General features: G+C 39.7%; 1 protein-coding gene across 1 annotated transcript in view; it reads left to right on the top strand.

Annotated features, from left to right (window-relative positions):
• The first annotated feature begins 2,492 nt into the window (after positions 1–2,492).
• Positions 2,493–14,998, top strand: part of slc7a8.S (solute carrier family 7 member 8 S homeolog) — a 32,788-nt gene continuing 20,282 nt past the window's right edge. Inside the window, 4 exon segments of the mRNA NM_001086186.1 lie at positions 2,493–2,695; positions 4,882–5,102; positions 12,944–13,148; positions 13,278–13,429. Of these exon segments, the coding sequence (NP_001079655.1) occupies positions 4,952–5,102; positions 12,944–13,148; positions 13,278–13,429 (508 nt within the window). The 5' untranslated portion in view covers positions 2,493–2,695; positions 4,882–4,951.

The following is a 14,998-nucleotide window of genomic DNA, read 5'->3' as shown; positions in this document are numbered from 1 at the left end:
CGACAGGCCTGCCGCCGAGAGATTTTGCCAAACAAGTAGGGCTGAATTATTCACATGTGTAGTCCCAGCAATTTCTGTGTGCAAAGTTGCATTAATCTTGGCAAATCAGATATAGTGGTAGATGCTGCACAATTGCACCAAGTGCATTCCCCACCTACAACCACAATGAGGCTGGAATTCTGGGTGAAAAACTGCATTGATGGAAAAAAACACAGTGATTGCACTCTAACTTACACATGCAGACATAAATGAGCCCCAGTGGCCAGGGTCGGACTGGAGCATTGGGGCCCATTTGATACCAAACCTCCGGGGGCCCCCACATGCATGCATGAATGCCAATAAACTTTTTTTGGGGGGGGGCTGGCAGATGGGGGAGTGGGTCTGGGCCGGTGGGGGCCCATGAGGGCCAAGTCCCAACGGGTCTGACTCTGCCCGTGGCGTAAGTATACATACCTCCCAACATTTTGGAAATAAAAAGAGGGACAAAAAGTTGCCGCGCGTATCGCGTCTAATTTTTTTTGACCCCCTAATTACCTTGTTCATTTTACAAAATTTGCCAGGTTATGAAAGTTTGAACACATTTCTGAATTTTTTTTCAGTTATTACAGTTTTGCTAATGAAGGTGAATTGCCCTAAGCTGTGAGTCTAACTTTTCACAAGGGACCTGTTATCTTATATTGTTACAATAATTTATCTGCCAAAAGCCAATTAAGTTAGAAACTTTGTTTCTATTTCTGGCTGTTCAGTGCAGAGAAAAACTGGACTTTCCAGTACAAAGGAGGGAGCTGTCAAAAGAGGGACTGTCCCTCAAAAAACGGGACAGTTGGGAGGTGTGCAGATCCTGCGATCCAGACCTGATGAGCCCTAATAAATAAACTGTAAGTCCTGGAACAAATAATTAAAATGCCCTATTGCATGGATATTTCTGGGACTTTGTTTAACAGAAAAGTAAAGGAAAATGTTGTATTATGTTCATATTTAAAGCTAAAGGGTTTGCATCACTGGTAATTCTGACCTTGGTAGTTTATGCCAAAATTCATCCATGTAAGCAGTGACTGGCAAGCACCATTTGTGTCGGTTACTGCCCGAACAGGATGGAAATTGCCCCAAGTGCCATTTTATCAGTTGCTGTTCTTTTCTGCTGGAGAATCCACCATGTGACATTGGTCACCATTTTTGCCTGCATAAAATCATAATCAACGAAACACTTGAAAATGTTCTTCTATTGTCGCTCACTGAAATTGATGTGGGTAAATGCACATAATCATGCAATTGCATCCTCGGGTGTTTTCATAAAATGAAACACTTTTACTAAAATACCCAAGGGGATCACCTGTTAATAATATTTTGAAAAAGGTGTGTTACATTAGGACACAGCAGCTGACTTGCTGGAAACAGAATAAAGAAAGGCAGCGGACAGACTGAACAGAGCAGGAAACTGAAACCTGGTTACCTGTGGAATCACCAGAATTGGAATAAAATCGTTTAAATGTGACAGTTGCATTATACCTGGCAGCCATGACAGCCTTTCTGAGCCCAGTCAAAAAGCAGCAGCTGTTAATTCTACTGTGGATGCGGCAGTGCAGCATCGTGACAGCTAGTAATGGAGCTGCTTCTTTAAGTTAAACATGTTCCGTTCTAACCACAGAACTTGCTCATAATCCTTTCTCAGTCATAACTAAATTCAGACTACCTCTTTAAGCAAACGCATAGTACCTGAACTGGGAACTGGCACATGGCAGAATCACCCGCTGTAACCTACAGCACTTATTTTTCCCCCGATTTGTGTCTATAAGTTACCCTCCCATTTAGATTGTAAGCAATGGAGTTGCTGCCATGAGGCGAGTTGAGAAACTCACCTCAGACATCAGCAGCCCGCAAGTTACCAGGGGCAGCAGAATTTCGTCTCTGCTACTGCAGAGGGTATAATTGCGCTCTTTGCACTACCGATGCTCCTGCTTCCGGTGGTTGAAATGGTATGTGCCGGTTGCGAGTGGTCGGCACAGAAAGGCTGACTCAGGTCGACAAGGAGCCCTGAAACTCCCCTGATTGAAGGCTGTATGGTACAGGGACATCCATTGTCTCCTTGACACTCAGCCCTTAATTTATTATAATTGCACTTTGTATTTATTCTTGTACTTAGTACTCATTTGTATAATTGTATTTATTTTTGTAATGACACCCTGTTTGTTAATGTAATTTTTGCTGTACAGTGCTTAGTTCTCATGTGCCCCAACTCTGCCAAAAAGCAAGATGGAAAATACACTTTAATTACCAGGAGTGATGTAATTTGTGCATTGGCAAAAGGGGAAATAATAAAGGGTTCCCTACACAAGGAAGTAGAAGGCATCAATGTCTCCACTTGTGTGTTTATCTGCCAGAGAAATCCTGTGAGTAGGAACACACTGTGAAGTCAGAGGGAGGAGCTGAGCTGAGGCAATATAAAGGCTTACAGAGAGTGCTTTTAACAGTGGAAGAAGGAGACTGGGTGGTGGTGTGATCAGGTGCACAGAACAGATAAACAGGCTGTGTGGGAGATAAGAGAAACACACACACAGAGGAACCCACTGAAGCACAGCCCTGACACACACACATCTGCCATTCAAGAGATGCACTAAAGTTGCCTGTGATCACTAGTCACACATTGGAGATGCCGAGACCATCCTGAGAGAGAGAAAACAGAACACCGGATCTGGTGAGAAATAGGGTCACCGGGTGTGGTACTGGGGTTGTACCTCGAGGGATGTCTTGGCTGTGTTTAGCTCACTAGACTCTCTCATTGTGGGAGAGTCATGCATTGCTTTCTGTATTTATATATTATACCTCTCTTATTATACCTCTTACCATTAGACTCCCAGCAGCTTTCCCTGTACGTCTCTCATTGTGTATGGTATGTTCTTATCATTCTTTGGTTCGTACATTGCTGTATTGCTCTGTATCTATGGATAATGGAAATATCTTTATACTAAATGAGAAACTTTCCCAGAATGTCTTTATATACATCAGTGGTCCGTATACATATATTTTTTTCTTTAAGGTAGGGGTTTGACCATGCTCTTTAAACTAGGTCACTGTGATAATAATATAATAATAATCCACTGTTCACCGTGATTCTGCGTTATAAACTGAATATTGAAGCTGGCTATAGATGTTAAGAATTTTCTCTCCCTAACGACCAATTTTAGTGCACTCCGACAAACCTTATCATTATCTTAGTGGGCACCAAATGATTGCATATCTAACGATTTTTCATCTGATCGGTCAGGTTAGAAGATTGTCATCGTTCACAGTGAAATGTATCCATTGTCCAATTGTTTGCAGGGCCAAGTAGGCAGCTTCCCCCCCCCCTCCCACACACACACAGTTTTCTTGGCTTCAACTAGATGATATCGCTTAAAATGGTCTTTTTAGTTAATGGAATGCTTGGTCCTACAATAATAAAAAGATCTTTTAAAAATCTTAATGTCTTTGGCCACTTTAAGACCTTGACCATACTTTGGCAATATGCACTAAATAGTAGTCATTCTGACAGCTTGTATATAAAAGTGGATGCTAGAAATTGCAGCACCATGCATCCGAGTCTATGGGGAAAATCACTCAGATCACATTTGTGCCTTGTTGTTTTAAGGTTGTGGTGCCCCACAGTGACACTGTTGGGGGTCATTTATCAAGTCCCCAGACACAAGTGCTGGAGTACTAAGGGGGATTTCAGTGTAACCTGTAGGGCTACTTTCCATCCGTAGTGCAGTGAGCACAGTGCAATATAAAGCTCAATCCAACAAATTTGGTCTATATCTTAGCCACTTATAGGCTCTACAGGGCAGGTACATACATCCACTTACATCTCCTAACATATGTCACTTATAATCTTTGTAACTGCATATATTTTTCATTTATTATAATCTTTTCTTCTTCTGCCAGTATGTTTGTTTCACATTCCCGGATGGATGCTGGAGCACTAAGGGGTGCTTGCTCTTGGGGATTTCAGTGCAACCTGTAGGGCTCATTTCCATCAAAAATTGCAGTAAGCAAAGTGCAATTTTAAACACAACTCCCATGTTTTTTCCCATAGCAGTGTTTTTTCCCCCAGAATTCCAGCATCACTGCAGTTAGGGGACAATGCGCTTGGGGCAATTGAGCAATGCCTACCACAACTGCATTCAATTCGCCAAAATGAATGCAACTGTGCATACAATTCATTGCTAATTGGACACAGCTGCACAGAAGGCTGTTTGCTGTAATTTTTTGCATCAGGGCTGGGACTAGGGTACGCAGGAGAGGCATGTGCCACCTTGGGCGCTGTGGTGGGGGGCACTAGGCATGTACCTCTTTTGTCATGTATCTTGTTAGTTTGTGTGCTTGTTTGCACATGCACCATGAACAAACAAGTGACCACAAGCAATTGAGAGCATGCAACCACAACTGCACTTCTGGACTGTATTGACCCCTTGTGCCTGTAGATGCAAAATAACCATAGGCTGGCAGTAAGTACAGAGTTCTGCTCGTCTTGGACTTATTGACACTCCCTACATGGTGTGTCTAAATGATATGCAAGCTAGGGGGCATCCAAGGGGACAGCCATATATATATATATATATATATATATATATATATATATATATAAGTTATGGGGTTTGTGCTTGGACTGTAAACTTTATTGTAAACTATTGACTAATGCATGTTAGTAACTGTTTGTTTTATATCTTAAAGAGATACCTGAGTAATTGCTAGTTCGTTTCAGTGTACCAGCATTCAACATCTCCAAAGGGCTCCCTAGTAAAAATCCTTATAGCACTTTGAATTGCAGCCTTGCTAGCAGTTCAAGAAAAATAAACCTAGATATGTGAAGCATCTAATTAAGCCATATTTTTCCTTACACAGGTGTTCACAACAAGGGTGTTCATAGCAGATCCTTTCCCATTGTCTGCTACATTATCTTTGGGTCGTAAAGATGGCGGAAGGTGCAAGATTGCGGAATAGTGCTGAGAAGATCCCAGAGGAAAAGGGACAGGACTCTGGATCAGGATCGGGTTCTGGGGAAGATGGCGGTGTGGCTCTAAAGAAAGAGATTGGGTTGGTGAGCGCCTGTGGCATTATAGTGGGTGAGTCATGTTAATTTAATATAACCATTTTAATAAATAAAATAAAATGCTGTCATTTTGTACATGTCACATGTAGCTAGGTTAAAACTCAACAAAATACAACATTGGTGATTTATATTAGAATTTTAGTTTGATTTGTTTATAACACACATTACTTACATTCAAAATAGCGTCATTGTGAGCCTTAAAACAAACAGTGAACAATTACCTCGTTACCTATTTGCCTTCTGGCCATTTATAGTTTAATGGTTATATTATTCCTTACTTGGAAAGCCATTATGCACCATTCTATTTCCTATTTAGTAAATCTCAAACTGTCTATTATATCATATGGCAACTATAGATATGGGTATAAATTATTCACACCAGAGGAGCACCACAGGTGGAAATTGCTCTATACACAACTCTGCCTGATTACACTGCTGTTCAAAAAGTATTGCTACCCCAATTGTACCCCAGAGGGAGGTTTGGAGCAATAGGTGTTTTTTAATGAAGGATCTTGCAAAATAATGCCTATTTTAGTTAGTTGGAAAAGTGGAACAACTAATCTATTATAAGCTTAACAAATTCTGATGAGAGGGGTTAACCCCTTTCCTAGTGGGTGCATTTGATTGTACAGCACGTTATGTTGCCAGAGATCATGAGGTGTAGCATAGATCACACAAGAAACCAGAAATATTTTAGAAGATTTGTAAATCTTTATGATCTATATAAGCAAGCAGTTAAAGAACCAGTAACATCAAGAAATAAGCTGGAACATTAAGGCCGAACCCCATAGTGCCTCCTATAATTTGCATTAACTGAATCCTCGTGTCACCACTGGCTTGGGAAACACTGGATTGCATTTTAGGTGAATTCCATTAATTCAAATAACAGGATGCAAAGCCACTTTCAGGCCGTTTTTCTTTGCCAGCTGAAAAATGCTGATGCAGACTATACCTTGTGTGCAATGAGCCTGGATAGTAAATTGTGTCAAGTCCTGGCCTTTTGTTGCTGTATTTTGTCTTTCCTTTGGAACTGATTGTTACAAGATAGAATTGTGTCAGTGCATGATTTTGACAGGACTGTGGTGTGCATGGTGTTGAAGGAACATACTGTATATACATACTTTGCCCTGAAACAGACAGGTATATTGTTCTCTGGGAATAGTGAAGTCAGATTACTGTTACTAGCTGTGCCAGGAGTTCCGCTAATCCTGTTATGTTTTAATGCAAGCTGTGAACAGGAAGTGACAATAATTCAATGCTGCTTTACATGAAACAATAAGAGCCAGATGCTATTATAAACCACTCCACGGTTAGCCTTCATTTAACCTGCCTAATCACTGCTCATGGCATTATTTTATTACATAAATGAAACTATGAAACTAAAAGACGTATGTTGAACCAACAATGGGTTTTTAACTATATTTAGTCCATACTGCTTCTGTGATCAAAGAGTTCTGGTATATAAAAAGGGGTGACTATAACTGTTGATTTGAGTGATTTCCTGTAGTATATATACACACTACACCAATAAATATTTATGTTAACCAGTATGGAGTACAAAGTGATACCAAACTAGCAAACAACATCTCACTCTATGTCTGAGGCAATGCCTGTACACATTCCCCTATAAAATCTACTCACAATCAAAGATAACTGGTCATATAAGAGCCCGACGTAATAGCCTGTCAACTGTTGACCACTGTGGTCTCCATATGTAATGATCAAATAAACATCTATTTGTCTGTTATTTTAGTGGTAGTCCCTAGACCTAGAGAGTGGTAATGTGTGGTAGACATTGTGTGCTGTAGTGAATGTAGCTTGGCCACACTTTTCATGTCTAAATCAAAGCAGAAACGTGACAAGTTAAGATCCTACAGGATGAGTAGAAAAAGAAGTAGCAGAAGGAACTGTGTTGAGTCAGATGATTAGATGATAATAGTAGGAAATTGCAAAGTAGGACTGCTGGATCAGCATGAAGTAGGGATAAACTTTGATTTAAATTTCTAACTTGTAGTAGTCTGATAAAAATGAATTGCTAATTGATATGGGCAGAGAAGAATAAAGTCATGTGAATGGTTCAGGGAGATACTGAGCAAAGACTCAATATAACACAGACATCTTCCAATGATGTCAATGATCCTGTGTACAGTGTGAAATAAGCGCAACTGTTAATATGTGGTAAAACATAACGGCCTGTTTACTGGAGGTCAATGTGAAAAATAACATGTTCTCACTGAGGCTTATTCATGATGAACAGTGATAGAAGCACTTGAGCACTAAGGGCAGCAACTGATAGCGCCTGTTAGGGTCCTTGGAGCTATCACTTGCACAACTGCGTATTCTTCATGCAAGCACAGCACCATGCACAAAAATAAAGTAAAAATACATATCTGGCACATGGTGCAGAGTGAAGTTCACAGGCATGCTTTGCAATACATAAAGAAAGATAATGTCAAAGGTATGTTCATTAATTCATAACAGACTTGAGCCAGTCCTTACTGTTTTGTCTTGCCAACCTTTCCATGAGACAAAACATCTTTTTTTGCCATTGGCTTATTGCTGAGCAACAACTCCCAGCTGGGTGGCCAAGAAACATTACAGGGCTTAATACAGTGGGTTGATGCCTGTATCTTTGCTTTAAAAAAGAAGTACTGTTTAAGATGCTATATCAGTGACACGTACAAAGTCCTGTTTATCATATCAGTATCTGATTGCAAGGCCTGTGACCTATCTTAAATGCATGAGAACCCATTGTTCAGCTAATCACATGTGATTATCAAGGTATAGTTCTTTGCCCTCGGTTGAAGAATTGTATTGAGGCTAATGTTACATAGTTAGTTTGTTATACTTCAGTAGATTAATATAACAAGATGCCAACCTTTCATATAATTGACATGGTTCTTGTTTTAGAAGGTATCCTTCCAGAAATAAACCATAAGGAAATATAAATCCAGAGGCACTGAAAGGCACACGGGCAGATTCGAGAAGAATAGTCACCAGGCGACAAATCTCCTCTTCTTCGTGGCAACTAATCTCCCCGATCTGCCTTCCCCTGCTTTCTGCCAGCTAAAATGAAAATCGCCTGGGGGCAGGCACCCGGAGCGCTTTGTTTTCCGAAGTCGCACAAAGTTTCCTCGTGAGGCAATTATGGACGACTTCGGAAAATGAAGCGCTCCAAGTGCCTGCCCCCAGGCAATTTTCATTTTAGCCGGCGGAAGGCAGATCGGGGAGATTAGTCACCACAAAGAAGAGGAGATTAGTCGCCTGGCGACTAATCTTCTCGAATCTGCCCGTGTGCCCCGACCCTAAAAGTAAATACACATAAAATGCAAAAATTAGTTTTGAGGCAAAGGTACAGAAGAAATGAGGCATACAGATACAGATATGAAATATTTTATCCTGAATGCTTGGTACCTTTTCAATGATACAAAAAACCAAGAAATTGTTTTGCCATCAGTATGGATTTATTCCAGCTTACTTAACATCAATCAAAAAAATACTTTCATAGGCCAATGTCAGACAGGTTGTTCTCTCCGCTCACGTATATACGCCACTGTCTGACAATGACCTTATTAGTAGAGAGAAAAAGCAAATCCATAAAAAATGAACAATTGCTTGTTCAACTAGGAAGCTATGGGTTTCCAGATAAAAGCTCCTGTGCCTGTACTATAAAAGGCAAACTGCAAGATACACAAAAGCAAAATATCAAACACATAGTATTTAAGGGATCTAAGAGCAAGGACATTAATGGAAGATGTCTGTACACACACAAATACAGTGGAAGGCATAAGAGAGAGACTCAGACGCAGCAAGGGAGAGGAAACCCCTCCAGGACCTGGTCAGCTTTCCTGCAAACAGGAAATGAACATATGCAGACATAAAGATGCACACATCCTTACACACCTCTAAATAAACATACAATCTGATTCTGCATAATGATCTGTATGTATGTACAGTTAACCACTTTAATCTTTATGCTCACATGGGATGCAAGGTGAAGCATCCTGTTCCTTCCACCCACACTATATGTCGTCACACTATATATAGCATTTGATGGGGATTATAACCATGGGAGGATCAGGGGGTGCCATCTGGGACAGCACTAGAAATTCATCTTGTTACAATGATATGGGGTAGAAGCATGTATCCAATTCATAACAACGCGCTGTTTCCTACTATCTCATTTTCACCAAATCCTTTTGCAAATTTCACCTCCCTGTTTTTTCCTGCCATCTCCCCCCCCACTCCATCACCACTTTCTCCTTTGAATAATGGATGATATGGTGGTGTATAAGTGCTATTTATAGTGCAGTGAAGATGGCAGTAATCATAATGGTGGGAGGTGGAAAATGTCTTGTTTAGTAACATTACTGTGAGATAGCCCCCACCATTGGATTGTATCTGTACTGTAAAAAGAGTAAAAGGGCCAATAATACTAAAACACAAACATACTTAATTTACATTCATAGTATAGCCAGAATATTCAAATCAATCATTTCTTGGTGGCAATAGTCCTATTTTAAATAAAAAATAATGTCATCCTGTATGTGTGCTTCCGAAGCCAACGGGTAATAGTAAAAGTAACAGCCATGTATTTGATGCCCTCACACTTTAGATGCATAATTAATTCAAAACACAGTATTTGGTCACAAATCTGACTCCAATACTTAAACTAGGCTAGATGCTATATAGGGCAGAAGTGAATTCTGTCAGAGATTCAGTCGAATAATAGTTTCCTTATGAGACATGGGTTTGAAGGTTTGAAGGCAATATTAAACATACTGGGGGTCATTTATCAACACAAATTTTCCCATGGGCAGTAACCCATGGCAACCTATAAAATAGCTGCATTCATTTTTCTACTTGCAGCTGGCTTTAAAAAGCTAATCACTTATTGGTTGCCATAGGTAACTAACTGCCCATGGGCAAATTTGCCCTGTGTTGATAAATGAGCCCCTCTGAATACATGAATAATGAATACAGAACTATTGCACTGTATGAATATGTATAAACCTATATGGTGTTACTCAGGAGAAAGCAACGGTATGTGATAGTGATATCAAGATCATGTTTCCTCATATTATTAATCCTAGGGTGACGGTGCTTCACGGCAAATTTATTTTAGCAAACCCCCAACACCACCCTGCAACCTTTGGGGAGGAAGCTTTAGCATGTATGTATGAATAATGCACATTCCTTCTATGGAAATAGGCACCCTTTATTGCATCTGTTCAGTCATTTACAAGCATATTTAATTTAACCCAGTACCTGTTAATGTATAGACATAAATATGATCATCACTGTTATCTAGACATTGTGTTCTGGGTGGCCTGGCCTCTCAATCACTGCCAGTTCATATTCATAGTCTTCAAAGAAGGGACAAGCCATTTACACAGAAATTGATCAAAGGTTGAGAAAGAGCAATGTCAGGCAGTTTAAAAGTTTAAAAGTACTATACTGAGGGAAAAGTCAACCACTGTAATTCTGCCTTTAACTCGTTGAATGCTAGCTGAACCTGGAAAATAAATAAATTGCTCTGTTTTGATGTTATATAGCGCAACTGTCATTACAATTATTTGCCAAGGTCATTCATGCGAACAATGTGTGGGAGGAGAAGTGCCTTTGAAAATCTATGCCCATGCTGGACTTTTTTCACATGAATTTGTGAAGCTAATATTTAATTACAAGATCTCAGACTTTGCATGGCAGGCTCTCTCTCCTAGAGAGGTGACTTATGCTTATAATCTTTATCAGGTCATATGATTTCAAGCTCAGATATTATTCTAAGGGGTTATTACATTTCATAAGTAATTATGGAAACTTAGGAACAGAGGAAGGATGGGGCATAGGGCAACACATTTACAGCATTCTGCAAGACAGCCAATACTGCTGTTACTTTATGGAAAAATTAAATATGACCAGATCCAAGCCCTGAGTAAGTGGAACACCCCACCAACTACTCTGTTTTGTATGACTGCAATTTCCCCCCCTGTGAAGTGCATTATGAACTTACATTTTTTAATTAACTCAGAAAAATCCCACCTCTGCAAATCCACCCCTTGTCCCACCTTGAAGAAGTCTCCAGTCCTCCATTGGCCTTTATTCTATCTTGGAGTGCTCTACCACCACCAGGGGTGCTTCCCAATGAGGCGAGTTGAGGCTGTCGCCTCAGGCAGCAGCGCCCCACTAGGTACCAGGGGCAGCAAAAATTTGTAAAAAAATTGTATTGTATTGTATTTTAAAAATTGTATTTTAAGCAATACAATGATTTTTATACAATCAATAATTTTTCATTCCGATTCAAAGTAACCTGCCTGCATATTGTTATTGGTTTATGCTTAACTCCTGGATTGAGGCTGGAAGGTGCAGTCTTATGATCTGCAAAGCTGTTAGAAGTAAATTCCTATCACAAGACTGCCTGGATTCAGATCTTGTAACATACTCAACCTATAATAGTATTCACGTGGTCTGCCAGATTTGTGTTGGTTTTGTAGCTAGCTGTGTTGGATTATTTGAACTGGTTGCTGGTGTCACTCTCAGATATATGAAGCCTGCATTTCAGATGTGCACAGCAATGAATAATCTGTGTGAGAATATATAATCCTAGTTTAATTCAGCATACTTTGTCAGCAATCTTAGGGCAATAAGTACCAAGAATGTATTTTGCGCCCATGTTGGTGGCCTTGTACTAACATAGATCAAGACAAAGCTAGGACAGACACACAAATTAGTGAACTAATTGGTCACACTTTCTTTTTCATTTGATTATATTTATTCATAATATTACTATTAGTTATTATTTCAACTGAAAGCATTTATTATCTGTTTGTTCCCTGTGGTGACAAACTTTTTTCACTCACTGCCTTTCTTTTTTTGTGGTCAGTCAATTACTTTTCTATTCCTCTTCTTACCTATGTGGCCCTGTTTTAAATTCAAGAATCTTTTTGTTTTTCCCTGTTTTCCATTCTCTCTCCAGTGGCTGACTACTTTATATTTTGCTTTTCGTTCTTGATCCTTAAAGGAACAGTTCAGTATAAAAATAAAAACTGGATAAATAAATAGGCTGTGCAAAATAAAAAATGTTTCTAATATAGTTAGTTAGCCAAAAATGTAATGTATAAAGGCTGGAGGGATGTATAACATAATAGCCAGAACACTACTTCCTGCTTTTCAGCTCTTTAACTCTGAGTTAGTCAGCGACTTGAAGGGGGGCCATATGGGACATAATTGTTCAGTGAGTTTGTAATTGATCCTCAGCATTCAGCTCAGATTCAAAAGCAACAGTTATGGCGCATATGCCCTCCTCCCAAGTCACTGATTGGTTACTGCTTGATCACTAGGGTAACCTGTCAGTAGTGTTCTGTTCTGTTAGACATGCAGTCACTCCAGCCTTTATACATTACATTTTTGCCTAACTAACTATATTAAAAAAAATATTTTGCACAGGCTATCTATTTACCCAGTTTTTATTTTTATACCGAACAATTCCTTTTAGCACAGGTGCTAAACTGCCCCCTGCAGTTACCCATATCAACCAATCTTTGATTGGGGTTTCTCCCTTACAGTAAACTGATTAAAACTAATTGCTGCATGTAACTGCAGTAATGCAATTGTGGTAGTGCATTAGCTTCTATCTCTCTCTTTTTCTCTCATGAAAATGTTCATACTCATGTCTTCAACTTTCTGTAATCTTCAAGTATTTCCTTCTTGTGTTCTTCCCATGATCATGTCTTTCAATTCGTCTTCTATCTATTGCACCTCTATAGCAATTTTACTTTCGGCATAATTATGCTTGATTGCTGTACCTTAATATTCCTCTAAAATGACAATATATACATATTTTATATCTTACAGGTAATATTATTGGCTCTGGTATATTCGTATCTCCAAAGGGAGTGATGGAGAATGCAGGTTCTGTAGGAATGGCATTGATTGTATGGATTGTAACAGGAGTAATCACAGCAGTAGGAGCCCTTTGCTATGCAGAGCTAGGGGTCACCATCCCAAAATCTGGAGGAGACTACTCATATGTTAAAGATATATTTGGTGGACTAGCAGGGTAAGTATAACATACCATTTTTTTTATCTTAATGAAAATTGTTCATGGCTTAATTAAGATAAAACCATTTAATGCATATAGCTAAAATTTACAGTGAAATGATTTAAGTGTTTTTCCAAATGATTGCAGGTTCCTCCGACTGTGGATAGCAGTTCTGGTAATATATCCTACAAATCAAGCAGTTATTGCCCTGACATTCTCCAATTACGTCCTGCAGCCCCTTTTCCCTACATGCTTTGCACCAGAGTCTGGACTTCGATTGCTGGCTGCAGTCTGTCTGTGTAAGTAAATAGTGTTTTTATGTTACAAGGAATAGTGTGAAGAGGAATAGTGTGACTGTGTCTTTGCCTGTGGATAGCACTAAACAATCAATATATATATATATATATACAATATACAGTATATATGTACAGGTCTGGATTGAGATTCAAAATAGGCCCTGGCATTTCAGCTACACAGAGTCCCAAACAGCACCTCACCAGCCCAATAAATAGTGCCTGTCTATGGCAACTTACAGCAGCCCCTCTGGCATTTGCCAGAACCCACAGATTGCCAGTCCGGGCCTGTATATATATATATCTAATTTAACTTCTATGCCTTCCTCTAATTACAAGTACTCCTGTTCTGACTGACAATCAGCTTTCTAGCAATAGAGCAACTTATGGTTAAGCTTGGAGTGTCAGCCAGTTGGAGAGGGTATAAGTAGCAGGAATGGAAAGCTCAAACTCCCACAAATTGACATCCAATCACTGGTGTCTGGTGCTGAACTGGAAGATCCAAGCCTGCCACGGGATCATTAATATCTTAAGTCAATTTTCCAGCAGCACACAAAGTCAGTTCTAGTGATGCAAAAAGTGATTTATTTAGCTCAAAAACCACATATCAAACAGGCAACATTTTGGTTGAAGAGGGTATAGGCATGCACTCTTATACTTCATTCATTGCTATTGTTGCTCACACTGTCAACATACACCTGCTCCATATTCTGTTGGCTTCTTCTTCAAATCCTCTTTAAAAGTTTTCTTGCATGAAAACGGAACAGCAGCTAGAGTCTAATGGAGAACAGAGCAAACAGGCATTAATAGATGGAATTTGTATTACCTACCTTTATAAGGGGTTATATAATTGGTTCTTTAGATATCAGTATAATAAATCCAGGTTCTTATCATCAGCTGTGTGCACTGCTGTTAAAGGCAATTTTTGCTAGCTTTGATTTACCTAAGCTCATTGCAAGTACTGCACATATATTAAGATGTTGTCAATCAACTGTAGTATGGCCTGTGGCAAACAAAGTGATTTGACAACTGTGGCACTTTCATGGAGAATCGTGGCAGTCAAAGTAATTTCAGAGATCCTGTAACATTTTGTAGTTTAGACAACATTTATAAAAATGTATTAAAAGTGCATATCTTAAATGCAGTGCCTCAACTGGCCCTCTTTTTCTCCTAGGCTTCCCAGAAGTCACAGGGTCTGTTCCTCTATAGGTACAACCCTGGCAGTCATTAGCAGCGAGTTGAGAGCCATAATATGGTGCAAATCACATGATATTATATTCCTCTCAGATCCTGTTATTACCCACAGGGCTGCTCCTGCCATAAGGCAAGGTGAAAACATTGCCTCAGGCTGCAGCAAATGGCCAGGTACAATGAGAGGCACCTCTTGTAAATTTAAGAGCCAAATTTCCATGTTTAACCTGGAAATCTGGGTCTGCCAGTGCTGAAAGAACTATTATGCTCATTGCCACTAGCGATGCTGCCCCCTTTGACCTGCTCTGACACTGATTTTTAAGTTCGGAGCGGAAGGGGGGAGGCGGCATCTTGGCTGCTGCCTCAGGTGGCAGCATCCCCAGA

The sequence above is a fragment of the Xenopus laevis genome, chromosome 1S (assembly GCF_017654675.1).
Source record: "Xenopus laevis strain J_2021 chromosome 1S, Xenopus_laevis_v10.1, whole genome shotgun sequence".
Classification (NCBI taxonomy): domain Eukaryota; kingdom Metazoa; phylum Chordata; class Amphibia; order Anura; family Pipidae; genus Xenopus; species Xenopus laevis.
The sequence above is the reverse complement of the archived record's forward strand: the minus strand, read 5'-3'. Positions and strand labels throughout refer to the sequence as shown.